The 25,685-nt window shown below is 36.2% G+C and overlaps 1 protein-coding gene across 6 annotated transcripts in view; it reads right to left on the bottom strand.

Moving 5' to 3' along the window:
- The window catches only part of tcf7 (transcription factor 7), a 52,345-nt gene extending 29,027 nt beyond the window's left edge, over positions 1–23,318 (bottom strand). For 3 of the 6 annotated variants that reach the window (XM_059526884.1, XM_059526882.1, XM_059526883.1), the window contains exons 1-3: positions 22,953–23,316; positions 22,761–22,827; positions 21,966–22,069 (exon numbers count right to left, since the gene is read on the bottom strand). In XM_059526884.1, the coding sequence (XP_059382867.1) occupies positions 21,966–22,069; positions 22,761–22,827; positions 22,953–23,132 (351 nt within the window). In that variant the 5' untranslated portion in view covers positions 23,133–23,316. Of the gene's footprint in view, positions 1–21,965; positions 22,070–22,760; positions 22,828–22,952 lie in introns of all 6 variants that reach the window. The other 3 variants (XM_059526880.1, XM_059526885.1, XM_059526886.1) reach the window with 3 other exon arrangements.
- Between the last annotated feature and the right edge of the window lie 2,367 nt (positions 23,319–25,685).

Raw genomic sequence — 25,685 nt, 5'->3', positions numbered from 1 at the left:
ACTGATGCCATTCAAACAGTAATGCAACAAATCTAAAGTTTATATAAAATGTTTTAATTATAATACAGATTACTGTAACTGAGAAAAACCTCCATTTCCTGACTGAGTGAAAGTGAGACAAGCAAAATTTCCACAGTCGTCTTTAAAGGCTGTGTATCTATTCCTGTTGTCTTGAGGGTAAATGTGGGTGGGTTCATTAGAATCGAGGTCAATTTCATTTCGATGCCTCTTAAAGCATCCGTGAAGAGACTAAAATCAGACAAGAGCTTCTTGTGATGCTGCTGGAGCTACGTTACGCCTGACACCACGTCTCCGCGCCGCAATCTGGAAATAATTCTGCCAGATCTGTGAGACGGGGAAAATGAGTGCCACTTAGTTCGAGGTTTGAGGAACTTCAAAAGGAGACGCAGACATAACAACAGAGGCACGTTTAAACACACTCCACCCCAGCATGAAGACACCGAACATCTCACAACTGCTCATGCATTGTATTATAACTCGCCAGACTTGTAGAGAGATGTGTGCCTGCTTGCAACTTTTGGAAAGTCTCACAAATCCACAACACAAACAGTGTCATTATCTCCATTTATGCATCTAGCGCATGCTTTTTTTTTTTTTTTACAAAAGAGGAACAAAGCCATTCATCAACGCCAGGTTTATTCAGACAACTAGATTAGGAAGCGGTGTAAAACAAGTCTTATTATTGTTTGCACTCATTTCAGTTGGACTCGATTTCTTGCAAGTCACCAGAAATTGGACATCACAAGTGCACAGTGGAATAAGTGCAATGAATTCATCTCTTTAGCAGTTCAGCTTATGTTTTCAATGCATTAGGTTGTTGTTTTTTTACAGAGTAGACTAAGGCACACACACACACACACACACACACACACACACACACGCATGCACGCACGCTTATTCAACCATCTAACTGGGGAAATTACATAGACTTCTATTGTTTTTATAAACACTATGACCTAACCCTACCAGAAAACATTTGACATCTTTACAATAACAAACAACAACCGCTGTATTTAACTGTATTCTGTTTTTATGAATGAGAACGTCCACAAAATAAGGTTGTGTCAAGTTTAGCTCAATTCTTGTTACAGATGTGTCCACAAAATATGGTTAAGTATACATTTCCTACTTTTATAATCATATACACTACCATACAAAAGCTTGGGGTCAGAAAATATTAGATTTTTAAGTTAAAAAGTGATAGTAAAGACTTATATTGTCAGAAAATATTTGTATTGTTAATAAATGCGGTGCGTTTGAACTTTTTATTCATCAAAGAATCCTGAAAAAAAAGTAGCACAGGTTCCAAAAAAATAAAGAAATAACAATAATAATAAGATATTAAATCTTCATATTAGACTGATTTCCGAAGAGTCGTGATGCTGAAAATACAGCTGCACATCACAGAAATAAATTACAGTTTAACGTATATTAAAATAGAAAACCAGTATTATAAATTGCAATAATATTTAACAAAATGTTAATGATGTATATGTTTATATATGATTAAAGTAGATAGACACACACACCCATATTAAATGTATTAATAGGAAATTTGTATAAAACTCTGAGCATAAACATAAATTGCACAATAATTTATAGGCAGCAAAAATCTGGTTCTGTGTGTGATAAAGTCCATCAACAGAAATGGCTTTAATTATGTGCTCTTCAAGATAACTGAATAATACTTGGTTTGCTAAAACCAGATGAAAACTGATAAAGGACGGGCGCCTTAAAACAACTCCGCCATTGTTTGTCCTGCGGTTTGGAGGAATCTGACACAAGCACGCTTTATTATTGAAATAAATCACTAAAACACAGTCGCATTAAAGCAAGGACTTTCAAACCAGACAAAGCCATTTACAGAGAAGCCAAATAAAAAACAACAGCACAACAAACAGACCGTAAATAAAGACGAAACGCTCGTCGCACATCAAACGTGTGTGACAATAAAGATAAACCTAACACAAAGTCAAGACGACAAAATGACTCAAAATGAAACTTCACTTTCTGAAACGCTTTGAATTTGCCGGGAATTTCTGACACGGGCCTCGGTGCCCGAGGGAAACACCTCGCCAGAGCAAAAAAACCCATCTCCACGCTCAATGATACTTGGAAATGCAGAAAAAAATTAATTTGCTTACGCACAGACATGTGTTTAAAATGTTTGTGACAAAAGTGATGATTGAAATAGTCTACGGGGTTTTTCTCGAGGGTTTATACTTACAGCAGGCTGAGAATAAAGCAAAATCTCTAGACCTGAACTCACATTTTTTTCTTGTTTACCAACTCAAGATCTGTTTTCGTGAGATTTTTCAGGAAGAATTAAAATAACTGCTAATAAATTGCCTTAAAATCCCCAAAGGTCAGATGTTTGATTCATTTATCGGGTTGTTTAAAATATTAAGCATTGCATATTTGAGAATAATTTCTGATAACACGTTATACATAATAAAAGTAGTTTTAAGGCATTGCATATGCCTTCTAATACACTGCATGATCTCATGACTAACAACAGATAGAATATATAATACTCATCTATTTAGTTTATATAATGCATTCAAACATATAAAGCAAACCAGCAAATATTTCATGCATTTTTACAATTATTCATGAAAACATACAATGCATGTGTGATGTTTAATAAAGTGTCAGCAAATGTCTCTGCGTTTTGCATCCGGTTGCAGATGAAATGCACGGATTGTCATTCGGTAGTTTAATGAGACAACAAAAACGACACGGTTTCCCATCATTCTCGGTTACTTTGTTGGACATCCCCAATCATGGCTCGAGCGCGTCTCATAATTACACAGTGTGGTGATCTGACGTGCATCACGAGACCCCTGGCTGTTTGGACTTATCACACACACCTTTCCTTCACAGTTACGATGATGATAATTACAGCATCACAACAGCCACAGATGAAAGAGAGCAGAGACTCCGGAGCTGAGGTGAGGCAGACGGGAACTGTTGGTGGTAGTGTGTGTGTGTGTGTGTGTGTGTGAGAGAGGAAGTGTCATTGGAGGCTCTTTACTAATGGCTACAACATCAAAGGTTTGAGCCTGAAGAAGGACGGGGTGTTTTGACAGAGAAACAGCAAAGTTTAACACTGAACTCAGATGAGGCATGATCACGCTCCATCCATACGCTCAGCATATCATAAGTGCAAGCATAAACATATAACTTCCTCCGTCCACTTACACCTTCACGTAAAAAAAGGCTTAATTGCAATGAATGTGCACTTGTAGTATACTTCAGATCTTAAGTTTATGTTTTAAATAACTGTATTTGCAGATAATATGTGACCATGGAGCACAAAACCTGTCCATTGCTGTCCCAATTTTTTTTTTTTTGTATTCAATTTATACCCAATTAATTACTGAAGCCTGGCAAAACTAGAAACATATATAACTTTATCCTCAATTAAAACACAAAATATTTTAAAACTTGGCAAAACAAGAAAGATTATTTATTTATTATTATTTTTATTATTATTATTATTATTATTTACACAATTTATGCAAAATAAAATGTTTTAAAGTTTGGCAAAACTAGAAAATATATATATTTTTTTTTTATCTCAGTTTATACACGATAAAATATTTGCGCTTGGCAAAACTAAAATGTTAACTGTAGAGTGTTATTCAGCGTTACATTTACAGCTTTATCTTCACAGATATTGAATTAAATTAGATTTTAGTTAAATGCTTCTCAGTAAATTCAACTTGAAACCCATTTCAAAGACAATACAAGTAATTATGAAATTACATAAAAAGCTGTACTTAAGTCCTACTTCAAAGTGCATTTAATATCAATTTAAACTATAACCCATTTTAATTTAATTGGAAAAAAAGAGATGCAATAAAGTTTCCCGAAAACATCAGTTCACACTTAAGTATGTTCTTTTAAAGCACATTATTTCCATAATCATTACTCTTTTTAAAAGTACTTTTCACAAGGGTCTGATCATTGATCGTACTAGTATTTCAGATTCCCAATCAAGACAAAAGCCTTTAATCAAACCCTGCAGAAAACAATCATTCAAATAAATATTACTAGCATACCGGCTGTTCACTAGTACTCAAAGCACATATTAATGTATCATTATGCATTAGATCCCTTAATCCACCCCTTGCTAACCATTAATAATCAGCAAATTAGGAGTGTATTGTAGCAAAAGTCTGAGTTAGCAGTGAGAATAATAATAACAACATGATGTAACAAGATTTGAGACATCAGAGCAAGTCATGAGTGTGTTTCCAGCGGTCATGTTTGTCCGAGCTTGTGAAACTCATGCGGTCAGGACAGACACAAGGCTGCTTTGATTGTCTCGGAGCGGAATCACATCATGGAGAAGGAATCATGAGGAATGTGTTCGGAGCGCTGAAGTCGGAGAGCAGCACAGCCTCAAATATGCATGGACGGGGATCCAGGCGCTTTCATGTAGTAATTTATTCCCTCTGATTAATTCACGTCGCTCTGCTGGATGCCCCCCGCGGAGAAGGGCCCTCGCACCCCCACACGGCCCCGTTCCCATGACTACAGCAGTCTGTGGGGTCCGTCCTCTTTCACACAGCACAGATGACCAGCACGTACAGGACAACGACTGTTAAAACTCAGTTTATACACTATTATTTTAGTAAAAAAAAAATAAAAATTTCAATTTAAACACAATAAAATATTTCAGAGCTTGAATGAACTTTAAAGATATGATTTTTTTAAACCAATTTATACCGAATAAAATATTTCAGATCTTGGCTTAATTCTTGGTTAGTTTTTTTAGACTCAAACATGTTTCACAAAGACCATGACTTACCCAGATGTCCATGATTTACAAGATAAGGATTTATTTATTTATTTTTACTAAATTTATACCCAATAAAATACTCAAAGCATTTTTTAAATCCATTTATACTAGGGCTGGGATAAACGATTATTTTCTAAACGATTAATCTAGCGATTATTTTTTCGATGCATCGATTAATCTAACGATTAATTTTTCCAGGCCGATTCGATTTCGATTATCTCCCCATTAATTGACTAATAACAATTTATACATGTTGATTTACATATCTGGATGAAAAAAACATGAATTCCTTAACATTGCAATATATGTTTATTGCTCTTAAAATTACAAAATAAAAGACTGACTAAGAATGCATTACTTTGCACTTGTATAGAGATAGCATTCAATAAAACCTTGAAGCCTTGAAAACACATAGCTTACTGAAACAAGCTTACTGAACACATAGGGCCTAGCTTACTGAAAAAAGTTCTTCTTTCAGATGAAAATAACAACTTGATGTCTAGCATTCAATAAAAAAGGTCACCCAAAATACTTGATTAGAGCAATTGAAAGAATACAGTAACCAATGTAAACTTTAGGGCTTTAAGCTAATACAGAGAGTGCTTTTCCAAAAAAAAAAATTAACAGTGGGAGCCAGCAGCCTGTCATGGAGAAAAATAAAATCTCCGAATGCACCATGTGAAACTTTGGCGTTCCGCCATTTTTCTATCGTGCCTAATGATTTTGGTTAATATGCACGAGGGAGAGGGAGTAAGAGAGAGAGAGAGGGAGAGAGGGAGAGAGAGAGAGAGAGAGAGAGAGGGAGAGAGAGAGAGAGAGAGGGAGAGAGGGAGAGAGGGAGAGACAGTGCTCGTGTAGTTTGAAGACTGTGAGTGCGAGTGAAACTTTGGTGTTTCTTTTTCTATTGTGTTTAATGATTTTGGTTAATATGCACGAGGGAGAGGGAGTAAGAGAGAGAGAGAGAGAGAGAGAGAGAGAGAGAGAGAGAGAGAGAGGGAGAAAGAGAGAGAGAGAGAGAGAGACAGCGCTCGTGTAGTTTGAAGACTGTGAGTGCGCGAGCGCGCGTGAAACTTTGGTGTTTCTTTTTCTATCGTGTCTAATGATTTTGATTAATGTGCACAAGGGAGAGAGAGAGCAAGAAGCGCTCGTGTTGTTTGAAGATTGTGAGTTTGCGCGTGCAGCCGGGGCTCTCTCAGCGCACATAAGGTAAACGTTTTGCAATCGTTTTTTAGAGAAATAAAAACAGGTTGACGAATCGATGCGCATATTTTGCGTCGACGTATTTTTTGTGTCGACGTCATCGATGACCTTGATGCGTTGTCCCAGCCCTAATTTATACCAGATAAATTTAATAATTGTGAAAAATAAAATACATAATTGTAAAATAAATAATACATTTATAAATAATACATTTATATTTATAGAAACCAATCTAATTTAGAATTAAACACGGTAAAAAAAAAAAAAAAAAAAAATTATATATGTATAAATTTCATTTAAATTAAAGGTATAAATTTTAACAATTTATACCTAATGAAATATTACAAAGCTTTGCTTCATTTGTTTTTAGACTCCAGCTGGTTTCAAGACCATGACTTATTATTTACTGCATAAGGATTTTAAACAAATATTTCACTCACTCAACAACAAAACGTTTATAAAACTAGAAACATGCATCATTTTTATTCAGTTTACACATTAAATATTTTAGAGCTTGGTAAAACTACAAAAATACATAACTTGTAATCAATTTATACACATTTTTTAGAGCTTGGAAAAAATAAAATAAATCAATTATTCAAAATTAATCAATCAATTTATACCACATTTTAAGAGCTTGGCAAAACTAAATACATTTTTTTTCTTTTTTACTCAATTGTTACCTCATACAATATTTTAGAAAACTAGAAAGATATAAGCCTTTATTCAAAGTCTTTTTACTCAATTTATATACCATTTATTTTAGAGCTTGGCAAAACTAGAAAGAATATTTTACTTTTAATACTTTTTAAGCATTTGTTAAAATAATTTTATACATGATAAATTCCTTCAGAATTTGGCAAAACTAAAAGCATATACATTATTTTACACAGTTTCTACTCGATGAAGTATTTCAGAGCTCAGCGAACAGAAACTCATGTTTTTCTGTCTCCAAGGCAAAACAAAATGAGATTTTTAGCTGAGCGTTCAAGCTGCTCTTTTTGATGTAATAAAAGCAGATATTGATTTATATGCTCAAGCTCTAAAAAAGGACAAAAACGGTTCAAAACGGTTGAAAGATGTGGATTATTCATCACATGCACCACAACCAAACGATGTTTGACCGACATCACACTTCATGAGCGCCATTGAGAGGGAGATTTGAGTGAATAATGGACGGTTATTTTAGATATGGGTTTCAGAGCACATCATCTTCCACTGAGCAAGAGTCTTTGGGTGAAGAGTGCATTTAACATATAATAAAGCACTGAATCGATTAAAAAGATTTTAGGCCAAGCAGTGGACATGAAGGAATAAACTGCAGGATGCATTACACAGAATGCATTGCAAGGTGACATTATTTCCTCTTGGCAGACGTGACTCGGATCATCATCACTGAGCTCAAACCGTCTCAGATGTGGCTGCACATATCAATCATATTAAACCAGAGGAAAGCAGCTGGAAGCAGCTTGATCCTGCGGCTTCTTTATGAACTAAATATTTTTGGATGCTTTGTATGTTTGCTAACCAAGCTCCCAAAGACCCATGTTTTTTGATTTATACTGCACAAGTTAAAAGACTGTCGTTATGAACAGGATAGAGAGGTTAGGACATTATATGTATAACTTCACATGTAAGTGTCATTATATATATTGATTTACATTTGAAGTGGATGAAAACCTTTTATCAAACATGTCCTAAAACCAAAATGCATCTTAAAAACAACTTTGATGAACTTTTTTTGATGCATTTCAAATGCTGATTACTGTACACTGCAGGATCAGTGAGATTTTTAAAGAAATCTTTTAACCCTTAAAAAAAAAAAATATTTTCTGCTCATAAAGGCTGCATTAATTTGAACAAAAATACAGAAAAAAAGGGTAATATTGTGAAATATTATTGCAGTTTAAAATACTGGTTTTCTATTTTAATATACTTTAAAATATAATTTATTTCTGTGATCAAAGTTGAATTTTCAGTATCGTTACATCATTACTATATTTATTTATTTATTAAATTTGTATTTTTGGGGAACATTTGATAAAGATTTTTCAGGATTTTTTGATGAATAAAAAATGTTACAAAGAAAATCATTTACTAAAAGTAGAAATGTTTTCTAACAACATTATTTTTTACTAATCACTTTTTTCTAAGTTATTCAATTTATCAACACATCCTTGCTGAATAAAAGTATTTATTCCTTCCAGAAAAATTAAGTGACCCCAAACTTTTGAACAGTAGTAAGAAACTATTTCTATTTTAAATAAATACTAATAGTTTTTAAATAATAAAAAAAAAATTATAATAAAATAAATAAAAACTGTTTCATGATTTCTGAAGATCATGTGATGCTGAAGACTGGAGTAATGATGCTGAAAATAAAGATGTGCATCACAGAAATAAATTACACTTTAAAAGTATATTAGAATTGAAAACGGTTATGTTAAATTGCAATAATAAAAATTATAATGTCTATGATATATTGTAACGTGTATATATATAGACATGTGCTGTAAACCTAACAGAGCACTGAATCTGATCAGGTGGGAAGAGGAAATCAAGTCATTGGAACTTTCATCTGTGACATCACTTCCTGTTACAGCATGAGATAATGCATGCTGACAGGGTTATTATCTGTGTCTTTGTGACAGACAGTAGATCTGGACTGACGTCAAACACCCACACGCTCAAGATCAAGACCACCATTTCAGACACGACAGACGAGCATTCGGAGGAAATGTGACGCATCTGGTCTGGATCCATCAAACCTCTCTTAAAAAGAAGTCTTAGGACGGGTTGTAAGATCAACTCGATAACAGACTTTAGATAAACTGTCTCTTGGTGACATGCAAGGCTTGATGATTTTTGATGACGATATGAATTTAGCGAATTTCACGGCACACTCTCAAGACAAAAAAGTACAAAAGCGGTCAATGGGCCGGCTCCTTTTGGTACTTTTGTACCTTTTAGATACTAATATGCACCTTTAAGTAATAATATGCACCTTTAAGGTACTAATACAGACACTTTAGGTACAAAAGTATACCTTTTGAAAAGATTCCATCCCAGTGACAGCTTTTGTACCTTTTATTTTTTGAGAATGCATTGTCTTTATTTACATTATCAGTCCATTTTAGGTACAAAAGTATACCTTTTGAAAAGATTCCATCCCAGTGACAGCTTTTGTACCTTTTTTTTTTGAGAATGCATTATCTTTATTTACATTATCAGTCCATTTTAGAGCACTTGTTCACATTGCTAGTTATAGTTATATGTAGCTAGTGTTATGTTGTAAGGATTTACCTTCAAACAAGCCATTCAATTCATTAAATGGAGATTTAAGACAAGTCGGAGAGGTGCAGAGGTGGTGCTAGCGCAGTGGATAAGACACATGTCTTTGGTGTGAGAGACCCGGGTTCGAATCCACTGTGAGACACCAATGTGTCCCTGAGCAAGACATTTAACCCCTAGTTGCTCCAGAGGTGTGCGACCTCTGACATATGTGGATAAAAGCGTCAGATAAATGTATAAATGTAAAAAGTCGGAGGATATTTTAACTTTAAGAGGTTATGATGAATTGCTTTGGAATTCAAATCCTTCTTAAAGAGACAGTACACCCAAACAATTCTGACATCATTTATTCATCCCTCATGTTATTCCATACCAGAATGAGTTTCTTTCTTCTTTTGAACACAAAAAATAAGAGATTTTGAAGAATCTGGGAAACCGAGCAGTTGCTGGATGGAGAAGAAGATTAAAACAAAACAAAAATACAATACTATGGAAGGCCATAGGGACCAGAAACTGTTTTGTTACCCAACATTTGCCAAAACCTCATCTTTTTGTGTTCTACAGTAGAAACAGGTGTTTGGTGTGAAGACAGTCCTCTGTGGTCTTCTGATCTGTAGATGTGGTTCAGGTTATAGGATCTTTTCACCCGTTTTATGTTCCAGCAGGTGAAAATTCAACATAAAATAGTTTGACTGAATATCAAACATCACACACAAAGGCGCAGTGTGATGCAAGCTCTAATGTGTCTGAAGAGCAGTTTGATTAAAGGAGCATGGTGAGCTCTCTGAAGATCTGCTCGTGACCATTAGAACACCTTCTTCACACATTATTCTGGCTCGCATCAATTAAAGCCTCGTCCGATTGGCTCTCGTGTGGTCTATTAGCACGCTGCAGCCTGATCCTCTGCTCTTTAATCTCTCCTCGTGTTTTTATCGACTGGAGCATTGATTTGATGTTCAGACTTTCATCTCGCACAGATCTGAGGGCTAGTGCTGTGGAGCTTCTCTCAGCCTTTTTATGTTGTGGAGGTTGGCTACATTAGAGCCACACAGCTACATGATGATGAAGACAAGCACATCTACTGTATATGTGACCCTGGAAACAAGCAGCATGGGTTTTTGTGGTCCAGGGTCACATATATGGCTATAACGGACATGATTGCCGGTGAATCTTTACTAAACCCAAAGGGTAGAAACTTTATTAAACCTGTAAATCATTCATTATGACAGTCAGCTCTGCTCCTCAAATCTGATTGGATGATTGTTGTTTTTGAGAGTGTTTATGTAATGATGAATTTTACATAAACGTTGCAAAGTGAAATGCAAAGCTTGATGCTTTGGCTTCTTTTGATGGGAAGAGATGAAATATATAAACTACCTGGCCAATTTTTGCCTGAAACATGGATGTAGATGGTTGTTATTATACCAACCATTCAATAGTCATAACCAAAGCCAATAAAAGATCACACTTCACAATACAATTTGAGTTAGCATAAACGATTTCAGTATTTGAAAAAAGAAAAAAAAATTGCATACATAATGCATTTAAAATTAAATCATATATTTAAACGTTAGCATGAAGCTTTGAAATAGTTTTCAGTTGAGTAAATATTGATTTAAAAATGAAAAAAATTTTTTTTAAAAACAATTCTGACCTCTGATTGGCTACTGCGTTCATGTGTTCAACAAACCTCTCTATGATTGGCTACAATGTTCAATGCTGCAAATAGAAACCTTTGATGCTCTTCAGAGCACAAAAACAAACACGCACAGGAGAAAGCCCCATGAAATCGGTTCTATTTTTTCCCTGATTCAGCTTCATTTTTCCAAATTGGATTCCAAAAACATGTATAATCAAATCAAAATCATAAATCTTTAACAATTTATTAACATTTCAACAACAATAGGCCCCAAGTAAAAATAAGTTTGATCTTTTCAGAAATGTTGTGCTTTCATATTTTATTTATTTTGTGCTTAAATACAAAATGATTACCAAAAACTAAAATGAATGCAAAACATTATAACATTTTAATTAATGCTTTAAATGTAAATCCAATCAAAAACCGTTCCTTTACTAGTTCTGCATAACAGAGATTAACTGTTAAAATTAAAACATGGAGCAAAAACAGAAAAATTTTAAGAAATTGTAATATTGTTCATATTAAAACTTTAAGAAACACAGTCATTTTTTACTTTATTTTACCTTTTGCATGCGAATTTCACGCAAAGTCAAAGTCTTTTTAAACTTTTTAAACTAAACTTGATTTTTTCAAAGTGGTTTTAATGTAATTTAACTTGAAATGACTTCTACAACCTAGTTGATTTACTTAAAAACTTAGGTTCAGTTGCAGCCTTAAGTTTTTAAGTTAAAATTGGAAGAATTTTTTACAGTGCATCAACTGTTTCAATTATTTAAAAAAATAATAATTTAAAAAGTGTTTATCCGGAGCAGATGCAGTGTGTCACAGTGTGTCACATTCTGTGGCGTTTGCACTAAAATATCCGTCGACTGAACTCAACACTGCATGGGGATTGGAGAAGGAGGCATCAATCCAATCGATCATTTGGACAAATAACACAGCAATACCATATAGTTTTTGCATGAAAAAGCCCCTATGGACTGCAGTCTATTGAAACGTGTGACCCCCCCTCCAGTCCTGCTTCCCAACACTGCGTCTTATTTGTCCTGTGGTCAGGCACATAGTTTGATGATGATTTGTAATGTAAATATGAGGTCTTCTGCCTCCTCCGAGTGAACCGGCTCTGGATTCTCCTGCCCCTGCATCCCATAATAACCAGTGACTTCCACGAGCGGCATCCCGGAGCTGAGACGCTAATGAAGAGCAGCTCTGAGCTGCCAGTAACATCTCTGTCTGACATTCGAGTGCAGTTTCATTAAAGGCCAACAGTAACATGGAGTCATACTGACAAACACATCTTCATCTTCATCATCCTCTTCCTCCTGGTGGGACGCTTCTATAACACACTGCCGAGGGTGAAACACCTCAATCATCGGCATTACACGTCTCCAGTACTGATTTCCAACGGTTTTGTTCATAGATGCACGATAAGAAAAGTCTGTTAAAATACAGACCCAGTGTACAGTGGTAATAGAGGAATATTCTGTATTGCTTTTTACAGGCAATTTACCCATATTTTAAATTATTAATTGAATAATGCATTTTAGGATTGAAAGTAAAAGTGCTGCTAATGTTCTGCAATATATATGTATATATATATATTTTTTTTTTAATTAAATAATTATTCAATAATAATTTAAAAAGTATTTTCTTTTTTACAGTCTTTTATATTATATATATATATATATATATATATATATATATATATATATATATATATTAGAGAGAGAGAGAGAGAGAAAGAGATTTAAATTACAGGGTTTTTATTATTATCTGAAATTGAAACTTTTAAATATATTTTTGTTACTTGAACTAAAATAAACATTAACTGGAATAGGATATATATATATATATATTTCCTCAGCTACAGTGGTTGCCAAGCAGACATTTCTCATTTTAATTAAGTTTAACTTGATTTAGCCTATAAATAAAAATAAAATAAATAAATAAAATCTACTGTATTTAGAGATGTATAACAAATGAAGTACCATAAAATGGCAAAAATACTAAAACTTTAACTATAATTTAAATGTAAAACAAACTATTAATAAACACTATAATAGCGTCTCAGTGATACCAAACATTACAATAAATTCGACATAAATGAATTTGAATTGAATTCCACAAATAATTACAAAGAAACTACAACTTAAAGAAGGCTGAAATAGTACTTTCTTGAATAAACAAAACTTTTTTAACTGTGTAGTTGAGTAGTGCAAAGGACATGATAAAAACAGCACAGTTCCCTTACAGTGACTGTTCTAGCAGTAGTTCTGTGTTGTTCACTCCACTTTTGTCATTTGTCAGAGTCGCTGCTTTGTTTTTCAGGTGAGGAGTGAAGGCTCTTTCTGCTCTCATTTTCCATGGTAAACCACAAGATCTTACCACACACAACTGTACTCAAACAACCAAACACACACAAAGCTCTGTCAACACACACCCACCCACCCTTTACACCCCACAGACTCCAGCAGACCCCCAGAAGCCCCTCTGCTTTCCTTTCATCGGGACATTTGGCTGCGGAAGATATAATTAAAAGCAGGAGTCGGCGAGAGTGAGCTGGGGTCTAAATCACGAGCAAATACTGTCATAGTTTGGATCTGACGCATTGAGATGACACAGTGGCGTTCCTCTGAGAGGCTGGATGAGATTCATCAACAGGGAGACTTTTCAACTGAATCAGCTCTGAATGTAGATGGCCAAAACGTACGATGCACTTCTGATACTTGTGATATAAATCCATGAGATCTTTATAACAAGCACCCTCAGGAAATGATTTCCAATAATACATGTCTTCGATGAGATTTAAATGAGCCAAAGATATAATACAGAGTAATACAATGACATTTGTACAATCATGCTAATGGTTGTTAAAGTATCAGCTGGAAATCATTATTTGATTTGATCATAATTAGGCCTCGGAAATGTGACGCGGTAGCTTTATAAGTCAGAAGTCAGAAAGAGCTTGATTACCATCCCTGGAGCACAAAACCAGTTATTGGAGTCATTTTTTGAAGTTACAATTTATGCATCATCTGAAAGCTGAATGAATCATCTCTCCAGTGATGTGTGGTTTGTCAGGAGGAACAATATCTGTCTGAGATGCAACTATTTGAAAATCTGGAATCTGAGGGAGCAAAAAAATCTAAATATTGAGAAAATCATCTTTAAAGTTGTTCAAGTGAATTCTTAGCAATGCATGTTACTAATCAAATATTAAGTTTTGTTATATTTACGGTGGGAAATGTACAAAATATCTTCATGGAACATGATCTTTACTTGATATCCTAATGATTTTTGACAGAAAAATTAATAATTTTAACCCATGGAATGCATTGTTGGCTATTGCTACAAATATACCCCAGAGACTTCAGACTGCTTTTGTGCTCCAGGAACACATCTACAGATGTAGAAGTGTAAGAAAAAGTGTTATTGTTTAAACGAATGCACACAATAGTTATTTATGTGCAGTTTACAAATGTACAAATTTTGAATTCTATGCATAAAGTATTGTTTATTGGGTTAACATCCATGAAAGCTTTCTATCCCTGGTTTCCAGTCAGAAGACACTCTCCGGCCGTGAAACAGTTAAGGCAGAAAGCGAGCGCCTGTGACTGTTTAAAGTGGTTCTCGTCAAGGTGCACCAGGTGCGCTGCGTGGTTACCAGCCTCAGTGTTTACTGCCGACTCCCTTCCGCAAGCAGACCGTGTTTACTCCACACCCTCCACCCACACCTCCTCGAGCATCAGATAAGACCAGACAGAGAGAGAGGGAAACACTCGCGCTCTCCTCCTCCAGCCGCTCCGTTTGCATTGTAGTGAAAGCACAGTTGCACAAGTACTCACGCATAACCACAGCACGCCCCACTCTCACTGAAACACAGAGATGTAGGATGCATGTCACGCACACGATGAAAACAAACCGAAGCCCCATCATCATCATCATCATCACGCAGCAGCAGCTCCAGAACCGTTCATGAAGCCAGGAGTGGGGGTTACCCTAAAAACGGGGACTTCTGAGAAGAGACTTACTTTCATGTTTTGCATTAAAATGGTTTTTTTTTCTTCCTCGAGATCCAAGACCTCGGTCCCATGAGCGCAAGGCTATTTTTAGCAGCGAAATGCTTTCCAGTTGGATCAAAAGGGGAGGGGGAAAAAAAAACGCATGGAAAACCACGTTCCATAACATCTGAAAGGCAGCGGGCAGCAGATCTGGGATGTCCCTACTTTTAAAGCTCTCGCTTTGCGGTAAAGTTTCGCCTCCGGATGAAATGAGCGTCTGTGTTTCCACGCGCCGCAGGTAGAGCGCCTTCCTCTCTAATGATCCACAATCCTGTGAGCACAACCTGAAACCAGATTCTCAACTTCTGAGCAGCGCTCGGCTCCTTACTCAAAAAAAGTCATTTATTACTCATTACTAGTTACTCCTTTTACACTGTGCAAGGTGCACACTTTTTTTAGAACCATGCTGTAGTAGTAAAGTACTTGAATTATTTTGTTGTGGTTATTCTGTACTTGCTGTGGTAATACAACAACTATAGTAATATACGCAAATTACTTTTAGTTGTCTACAGCTGTAGGGTCAAGTATACTACTTTATTTATTACTAATACTATGCTGTAGCATTTATTAAAGTGTTGTAAATACTATAATATACACACAGTATAGAGTCGTGAAAAAAGGAATTATTGGTATGTTGTACTTTAAATCAGCAGAGGCTGATGCATCAAAAGTAAGTATCGAGCGGTTTCATTGATGGTAACGGTGTAATAATCGTATTAGTTTCTGGCCAACACCGGCTCTGCTGCAAATCTGACTGTGTGCTCATTTAAACATCATCCACAGATAACACCGAGATCACAGGAGCCGCGCAGTGATGTGGTCGACGGCTTCAACGCCACGTGTTTCTTGTATATTCACAGATCAGGACACACTAGAGAGTCATCCATCCTGTTAACCTCTGTCCCAAAAGACATGGAAACCAAACACACAATAATACACAGGTGACTACAGAACGCCCGTCTGGTCAAAACAAGTTCAGTGGCTTCATATATAAAACACCGATGTTCATGTGACGACAAAAGAGATAAAGATGTGCGGAAAACTGCTGAACTATAAAAGAAATTAAAGACGTTGCAAAAGGCACTTCTGAGTAGCTTGAACATTTGTTTCTGTACTTCGTAGTCGTTTTGTGCAAACCAGACAAGAATCCTCCAAATGTGTTTGCACTGAACTTTCAGAGTTGAATCATCTCAACAAACTATTTTACGTAATGTCCTGCAAGTTCCCAGAATGCTTGGGAAAAAACAATTATGTGGTATCTGTTACTAAAAGAATTACGGTAACACTTTATTTTAGGACGCAATTAAGTAGTTGCTTATAAGCATGCCTATTACTAGCATATTGGCTATTTATTAGTTCTTATAAAGCACACTTAATGTCTTATTGTGCATGATCATATTTTAGATCCATTTATCCACCTCATACATAAACTTAATGATGTAGCTGACCGTTAACAATCAGCAGCAAATTAGTAAAGTTGTAGTATAGTGAGAATTCGTCCCTAAACTAAAGTGTGACCAAAATTGCCATTTAATTTGGTTCATATTTTTACTAAATGAACATTGGTTTATCAATGATGAACAGATGGATGTATTATATTCAGGGTAATAGTGTATGTGTGCCTGTAGCTTTAAGTGCTCATATCATGTAGAGGGCTTTGAAAATCAAGATGAAGAGTGAGCTAAATGCTACTTCCACAAAAACCTTTAAATTCTAATTAAAAAGTTTCACTTTCAGATTATTATTTTTTTTTTTTTTTTATCAAATGAATTCAAGGTCCAAACCTTCCAGACGGATCCTATAGCTTTACAAATAGATTACATGATCCAGTTGAGCTCGATTATCTTAAAGGGACAGTACACACAGAAAGCAACATGATGTTTCACATCTGTGATGTAACATCCGTCGTATCATGATCACGCTATTATGGGCATTATGAGCATGATATGAAATTATTTCATGATATCTATCTATTTAGGATTAGTTATAAATAAGAAAAAAAACAGAAGCAATTTACAAACCCTAAGACAAATACAATAGAGATACAGATTAAATCACTCGTTTTTCAAATAGAACAGGTTTATTTAAAATGTATAAATAACATATTTTGTTGTTTGATTAACATTAATGACAGACTTGTACTTATTTAGGCTGCCGTCCCTTTAAAACCGCACACATGCCACATATTCACCCACGTTTATGTTCACCTATGCCACAACAGACACTGTTTCATGCGAGATACGTCACACGATGGACATCTGATGAACCACTGTGTGTGTATTTGTCAATTCAGGCACAAGGTGAACTAATCGCACAAGTTAATCAATAATGAATTGTGATTGGATGGTAGTTTTGGCTTGGTTATCTTAAAGAAGCCCGTTTTGGCTTAACAGAGCACTCTGTCCGATCACCCAGTCGTAAAGAAATTTTGAAGACAAAACATGATGCTTTCAAAACCGGGCTCTAAATATAGAGCGAAGTACGGGACTGTCCCGGGACAACAGAACGTCTGGTCACCCTGCATCATTCAGACCTGTCCTTTATGGTCTTTGCCCCTCATAAACACACAACCAGAGCAAAAGAACAGGAGCTATGAATTCTGGGACACATGCGGAGTTTGTCCCACAAGAGCTTCCCACTGTTGGGGTCAGCCAACGCCCCCAGCACCCCGAATTAGTGCCGGGCCAGACCTACTGGAGCCTCAGCAGCCACACATGGGTGTGATCACACGCACTAATCCTGCTCCCATCTGATACCCATCTACCAGCAGCACGACTGCCACAGCTGGGTCCGGCCAACACACACACACACACACACACACGTTATCACAGCAGCCTACGGAGGTTTAAGACTCGTCATTCCACTGAAACCTTGCTCAAAACAAGTGCAAGACGTCACAAATCAGTAAGAGTCTACGGAGCAATTCACAAATGACTGCAGTGCACTCATCTAGGACACAACAACTGAGTCAACAGCACACAGGACTCAAACCTCATCCTAATTCAAGTAACATGGATGGTTTGCATTGAATGGTATGAATCAATCTTCATTTTGATATGTTCTCTTAAATTCCAAGATCAAGCTTTTGGTCCATTTTCAATAGATGCATGAACAAAACTTCACTCACATTATTTGTAGCTCACCAGCAAATAATCTCAATGAAACAAAGCTTTCAAATTCAAATCTGCTGGAAGAAAAACAGCGGGAAGACGTCAATGAAACAACTTGCAATCAATATCATTAAAAGCCATTCAATGTCCAGCTAGAAAAATGTTGTTAAATATATGCAATGTATTACATATTAATCATATCTTCACTTAAACTGTATATTCTGTATTACAGTTTTTATTGTAATTATAGTATTTTTATATTATTTAATTGTTTTTAATCCTCACTTGAGCTCAAGGGTGTTATGGCATGTGTATGTTTGTTAATTAGCGGGAAAACAAAATTGTTATATAAACAAGTTTATGACAGCCACAATTTAAATGTTTATATTTTAACACCAAATTTGGATTAGAAACATAATTATATCATTAAATATAAAAACTAATAAAAAAATAAAAACTTTAATATTTTTACTTAAATATATACATGCATGTGTTTGCATTTATATATACTCATAACAAATATACACACACACACACACATATATCCAAACGAAATGAAATCAAATGGTAATTGAATGGAATCAAGAGTTTGTGAATACAGTGAACATCATGGCCATGATTTCCTCATCAGAATACAATGTGAGCGTCTTCGTTCAGCAGCTCTTTGAATGGCCAGACTCTGGTGTGACTCTAGACTCGTCCCACCACGAGCAACTTCACACACCTTTGTGAGAACGAGCCGACACACTCCTGTCTGCTCCAGGAGACAGAACACCTGCTCACATCACACATGCGTCACTGACTGTCGCCCTGACATCGATGACTGTCACAAGCCTATGGATGCCTTGAAGTGGGGGATTTTCTTTCACATTTACTGAGCTTTAGTCAAGACAAGGAGCGGGCTGATTCATTAAGAGAAAGCCTTGACGACAAGACGCACAGTGACATAAACACCGATATGAAATATATGCCGGGCAACAGTCTAATAAAAGTTCAGAGCGCTGATTTTAAGAAGTAGGAGTTTTCAAATAAATCCTTCTTTGTTTCACAGATTGATTCATCAGTGTTTCTCCATCGAAGCTCAGTTTCCTGCACTTTATTAAGGCCAAGGTTCAGCCAGAAATAAACATTGTGTCATCATTGATTCTGTAGCCTGTACGCGTGCGTTTCTGACTTCTGCTGAACACAAGACAAGATATTTTGAAGAATATTGGGAAGCAAAGTTGCCGGTAGGCACTGTATTCTTTCTCTTCCATACTATGCAAGTCAATGGATACCAGCAAAAACATTTTAAAGGATGTGGGTAAGAAACAGTTTCTGGTCTCTATTGACATCGACTGGATCCATTAACCATATTATTTTATTTTCACAAGTTCCATGGAAGTCAATGGCTACCAGCAACTATTAGGGTAAATGTGGGCATTTTTAAAAAGATACTTCCATGGTATTTTAAGCCCAAACTATGGATGTCAATGGAAAGCACCAAAGATCATTTGTAGAGATTTTGAAGAATGTGGGTATTTTTAGGAAGATGTTTTGAAGAATGTGGGTAAAGCAAACAGTTGCTGAACTTCCACAGTATTTTTTTCTCCTTACTATGGAAGTCAATGGCTGCTGTCAGCCGTTTGGTTACAAGCGTTCTTCAAAATCTCTTCTTTTGTGTTCAGCAGACGACAGACACTCATACAGGTGTGAGGGGGAGTAAATGATGACACATTTAGCATTTTTGGGTGAACCATCCCTTAAAAGGTGAAGTGCCTCAAGTCTTCACCAAATACGATCACAAAATGAGTTTTCGGACGGGAAAATAGGTTGAATCAATTCTCTGAAAAAATCTATTTTTGTACAAACTACTTTAACTGTCCAGACACTATTAGAACTTCAACATCTGCTGCATGAGAAGAATCTGCTCGACAGTTCTGATCTTGTGTCGACGTGTTGGAGCAGGACTATGAGATGGTTTTAAACACCTGTCCCTCTCTCTCTCGCAGCGGAACAGACACGACCACACCAATAATTACAGCTGCAAACGCCTGAGGGGATCGACGGCTTTTGATAATTTCCCAAACATTTCCGGCTCCATAAATAGCAGTGCAGATTCGTCTGCAGGCGCTCACTTCAAAGACCGCTCAAATAGGTTCTCTCATCAATATGTGTATTTCAACATGATTTGGTTTTCTTAAACACCAATTACCCTCGGGATGAATTAGATGGCAGCGATCGCACATCATGCCTTTGGTTTTCCAAGACGAGGAGCCTTCCAGTGGCCCATTGTGTCCTGATTGAAGTTAAAGAGCTTTTTTCTTTAAGACGGTGTAATCCAGTGTCTGTTACTTATCGCTGTCAGTCAGAGAGCTGCTCTGTTGGATTAAGACACAAAGCCCATGTTCTTCTATTGTGTACTCAAAAACTAAAGGCGGCTTGAATCATGAGCTCATGTCGATCGGGGCCCTGCTTTAACTTCAATCAGTCGCTTCGTCTTTGGGAATGAAATACCCTTGGAGTTTAAATGATAAACATATAAAGGATCCCCGATTACTGTGTGAAATCAACAGCTTAGCTGTGCATTGTGGGTAAAGAGATGTCCTTTACACGCCTCTGAGTTCGAAAGCAGTGCACGACTATAATCTATACTTTCCACTTTTTAGGGACCAAGCACAGTTCTTGAATTTGGAAGATTTTATGGTTCCCGTTCAGCTGGGATGTTTGCAAATAGCATTAAATGATTGTAAAGGACTAATCGTGACCACAGATCAGGCCGTGTCCCATAAGACATCTCTGAGCCTTGAGGAGCTCGAGAACACACATTCAACTGAGCAGCGTTGATGGTAAAAGAATAGTTCACCCCAAAATCAAACTTCTATCGAGTTAAACACAAAAGAAGATACTTTGGAGAATGTTGGTAGACGAACGGTTGACGGTAGCCATCGTGTTAGCATGGAAAAACAACATAGAAGTCAATGGCTACCGGCAACTGCTTTGTTACAAACATTCTTCAAAATATCTTCTTTTGTACTTAACACAAGACAGAAACTCATGCAGGTTTTGCACAACTTGAGGGAGAGTAAATGATGACAGAAGTATCCCATTTAAGAAAAACCTGGAAGATGCTTCAAAAAGCGAGACATGCTTTCATTTCACAGACCTTCAGAGCCATCATCACTGATGATTATTATAAACACACAACATTTGTCCAGTGCATATCTGTGCACTTTACAGTCGACGATATTGCCAAGTCCAAAAAACTTCTACATACTATAACATAACTATCTACAGCTCGATTCTATTCACCTCATAGTTTTGATAAAACAAGAAACATCTCAAAATATGATTAAAAACTGGCGTTTTCAGCTCTGCATTAACAACATTAAAAAAAAAACATTTTTCAAGAAGGAATCTAACCACTGTGTGAGCTAAAACCTGGGTTTAATTACTGTACGCACATTTTTCTTTATAAATACACTTACATTCATAATTTCCACACAGTCACAATGCCACAGGTAAATGACAATGAAGTCATGTAACATTATCAAACTGTTTTCGATTTGTTCATTAATATAATGCACCATTGACTTTAAGGCATCATCTGACTTAAAGGACCATATCTGAATATCCAAATATTTCTGAAAAGCACATGCATCGCTGTAAGACCTAACAGATCTGATGTATGTACGTCTACTGAGCTTGAGATTCAAAGAGCATCGAGCGGGACTCTCCAGGCCCTTTACTGGAACTGTGCTGTAGTGCAATTACAGGCCTGTCTCAAACTAACCAGAGCTTCAGCGCGGTTCCCACACACCTGGACTCTACTGATCAAATGCTGGAGAAGAACTTACAGATGGAGAGACAGGTCCGTTCGGGAGATACGGCTCGGGCAGCATCAGGAACGGGTATCCAGAATAAGATGCTTTATACATCCCACCATCTTGATGTTTGGGCACTTGAAGTCAGAAAGTGAGACAGAACAATAAAAGTTAGCAAATGTGCAAGGTGTGCAGTTAAACAACAACAACAACAAGAAGAACTTCCGCTGTAGTAAAGCCCTCATACTGAACTGTTTAGCTTTGTTGTGTTTATAGACTCCCTTGTAAATATATAATGATGGTAAATCACAGATCCCCTTCAAACAGGTTTCAGTTCTGGAGCGCAAATGAAGGAAACCGATCAAAAAAAGGCTTGAGACATATATATATATATATAATAAAGCTTATTAAATGATGCGGATTTCAGGTTTTCCCCAAGAAAAGTCCATCGGTTACATATCAGACACAGATGAAAGTTTTTAATTTCCCCAATTCAACTTTTTTCAGGCTGCCACAGACTCATTCTAACGCGGAAAGTTAAATGAAGTACTTTGAAATATTGTCGGATTTAGTAGGCGGCCGGGGTCAGTGTTGCACCCAAACTTAACTACACACAGCCACACGCACAGATTTGTGTTAATAAAGACACACAAACCAGCGCGTGCTTCTAGATAAAGGTAAAGGTAAAAAGTAGCAAAAGCAGAGTAAAAACTCTCCCCTCAAGAACTAAAAACAAAACGCACATGGTTTGAGGGAACACTTTACATCATGTTGAGCACTTCTGGGGACTGTGTGTGTGTGTGTGTGTGTGTGTGTGTGTAGTCTCACCGTTGTCCAGATGTTCTCGTTTATCGGTGTAAATCCTCTGATCTTCCTGCTGTCCTCTTCTGATCACCTGCTCATCACAAACACACTTTTATTTCACGCACACGACCACACATTCACAGCATCTGCACGCGCGCGCGCGCACACACACACACACACACACACACACACACGAATGCGCTGACGGGGTCTTACAGCAGAGTTTGAGTTCTGGCTGATCTCGGATTCATTGACCAGAGATGATTTGAGATCAGCCAGGTCGCTCTCCGTGAACGCGCTCTCGCGGATCTTCTCGTGATCCTCTTCATCTTTAAACGCGATCATCTCATCATTCGCCCCGAGATCATCTCCCCCTCCACCGTTCAGCTGCGGCATATTCACGCGAACTTTAATGTACTTTTGATTGTTGTCGTCGCTGTTTTCGGCGCTCAGAAGAGCGTTTCAGACTCGCGCGGGAGAGAAAAGTTCTTTATGCTGTGACGATCGGCGTGACTTGAAAGTAACAAACAGTCGCGCTTTAGAACAGCGAAGATCAAAGAGACCGATGCGTGATTGACAGCTGCGATGAACCGAGGGGAGTCCGCTCTTAAAGGGACACGACACTCTTTAGTTTGAGGCTTTTTAATGCAGGACGCACAACTTTAGAAACTATCATATCCGTCCCAAAACAGTTCACGACAGAATACTTTCAAATAAAATGTGTGACCCTGGACAACAACCAGTTTTTATACATCATCTGAACAAATAAGCTTTCCATTGATGTATGGTTTGTTAGGATAGGACAATATTTGGCTGAGATACAACTTTTAAAAAAAAAATCTGGAACCTGAGGGTGCAAAAAAAAAAAAAAAAAAAAATTTTAATATTTTTTTCGATTTAAAGTTGTCCAAAATAATTCTTAGCAATGCATATTAATAATCAAAAAGTAAGTTTTGATATATTTACATTAGGAAATTTACAGAATATCTTCATGGAACGTGATCTTTAATTATTATCCTAATGATTTTTGGCATAAAATAATTTTTATTTTATTTTGACCCATACAATGTATTTTTGGCTATTGCTACAGATATACCTGTGCTACTTTTTTACTACAGCTTTTGTGTTCCAGGGACACATATCGAAGACCGGATGTTGACGCAATTAGTTAATGATGACTAATTGAAATGTTTGAATAATTGAGGTAACTGAAAAATTAATTTAGACCAGTCTCAATTCAATTTGGAAATTCGGACTGAAATAAAAAGTGGAGAGTTTAGCTCATAAATAATTCTGTTAATTGGAAATAAAATAATAATAAACCAAGAGGGAACAAATAATCAAGGAGCTTATTGTGTTTTCGCAAACAAACAATCAAGTGTTGGGAAGTAAGTAGTTACTGTTACTGAGAAAAAAATAGGTTATTAAATTACATTTTCTTATGAAAATTTTTATGATCACAAAGGAGGTTTTATCTGAATTGCATTTCCTATCTGGTTTTATGTATTTGCTATATTTATTTTTAAGATTAACTGTTTATTCCAATCCATTGTTAAATGCCAGTCTTTCCTTTCATAGCTATGCAAATATTTGATTTCCAAAACAGTGTCTTAGCTACTTAACCATTTCTTGTTATGGTTTTAAAGCTGTGTTTAACCTAACCTCAAAGTAAAAAGAGCTGCTAAAGTCAGATTTTGTGGCGGTTGTGCTTTAAAATTAAATGATTAAAAGCTTAATTCAAGTGATGAAGGGTTTTGAATGTCTGACAGTAATCAGTGTTGAGTTCTACCTGCCTGCTTTAAATGTTTCAAAATGATTAACCATTGAAAACATTCATTCGAAATGTAGAAGAGTAACCAAAAAGTAAGCTAATCAAATGGAATCAGTTGCATTACATTAATAAATCAATTGAAATAGTTGCATTACTTATTATATTTTAATAATGTAAATCATAATAATAATTAAATATTTGAATCATAAAAAAGCAATTACACTGACCAAAAAGCTATTACATGTTACAGTTACTAATTACCCATAGGTTACTACAAAAAAATATTGGCCTAATTAATAGATGTACTTGATTAGAATTAGACTTCAGTGTAAAGTGTGACATAGCTTTCTTAAACGACACACTTAAATTACTGAGCAATCGCCTTCTTGTGCATGACTTATTTCTTAGTTCTCTGCTCTTTTGGTGTTTTGAGTTTTAACTGAAAAAATCAGTCATATTTGAGTCCATTTTCTGTCAAGAACTTAAGCTGGGAATAAAAATTAAATACAAACAAAAATGTGTCTATTTGCATACGGCTGCATATTTATACAACATCTTCCATGCATATTAATAAATGGATTAAAAATGTCCTGTTTAATGCATGCAAATCTAAATTATAAATGAGACCTTGTTTATTTGCCTTGATTAAATATAGACAGCTGCTTATCACGGAAGGAGTTTTTCTACACCATTTTCTTAATGATTTCTCAATGTTTTCCTACATTTTGCCATCCTGAGCTCATTTTTGCATGCTGTTAGACATGCTTTTCTCTTTGTTTCAGACTGAACAAGTCAGTTTATGTTTTAGTGTCACATTTAGGGGCTGGCTTAGACCATTTTTTTCTCTTTAGCATCTGTCTTTTGTGTAACTTCACATGTCAACGGTGTATTTTACCATTTTTTGAAGCCACAAGGGCAGGAAACGCAGAGGTAACACGTTGACGTTTTCAGAGCTACTCTTAGAGAGCAAAAGCTGTTGTTACATTTTTGCAGTTACCTGAATTAACCCTCATGTTTGCTGAAAATGCTAGTTAATGTTCCTGCATTGGACTGAAATCAACTAACTCTGCTCACAGTGATAATTGTTGTACTCTTTAGGGATTGTTTTCCACACATTGTTGCACTTGTGCTGTTCCCTGTCAAAAATGACTGGCATATGTTTTTTGTATATATATTTG

This window comes from Carassius carassius, chromosome 36 (genome assembly GCF_963082965.1).
Source record: "Carassius carassius chromosome 36, fCarCar2.1, whole genome shotgun sequence".
NCBI classification, from domain to species: domain Eukaryota; kingdom Metazoa; phylum Chordata; class Actinopteri; order Cypriniformes; family Cyprinidae; genus Carassius; species Carassius carassius.
This window is presented reverse-complemented; position numbering and strand designations above follow the sequence as displayed.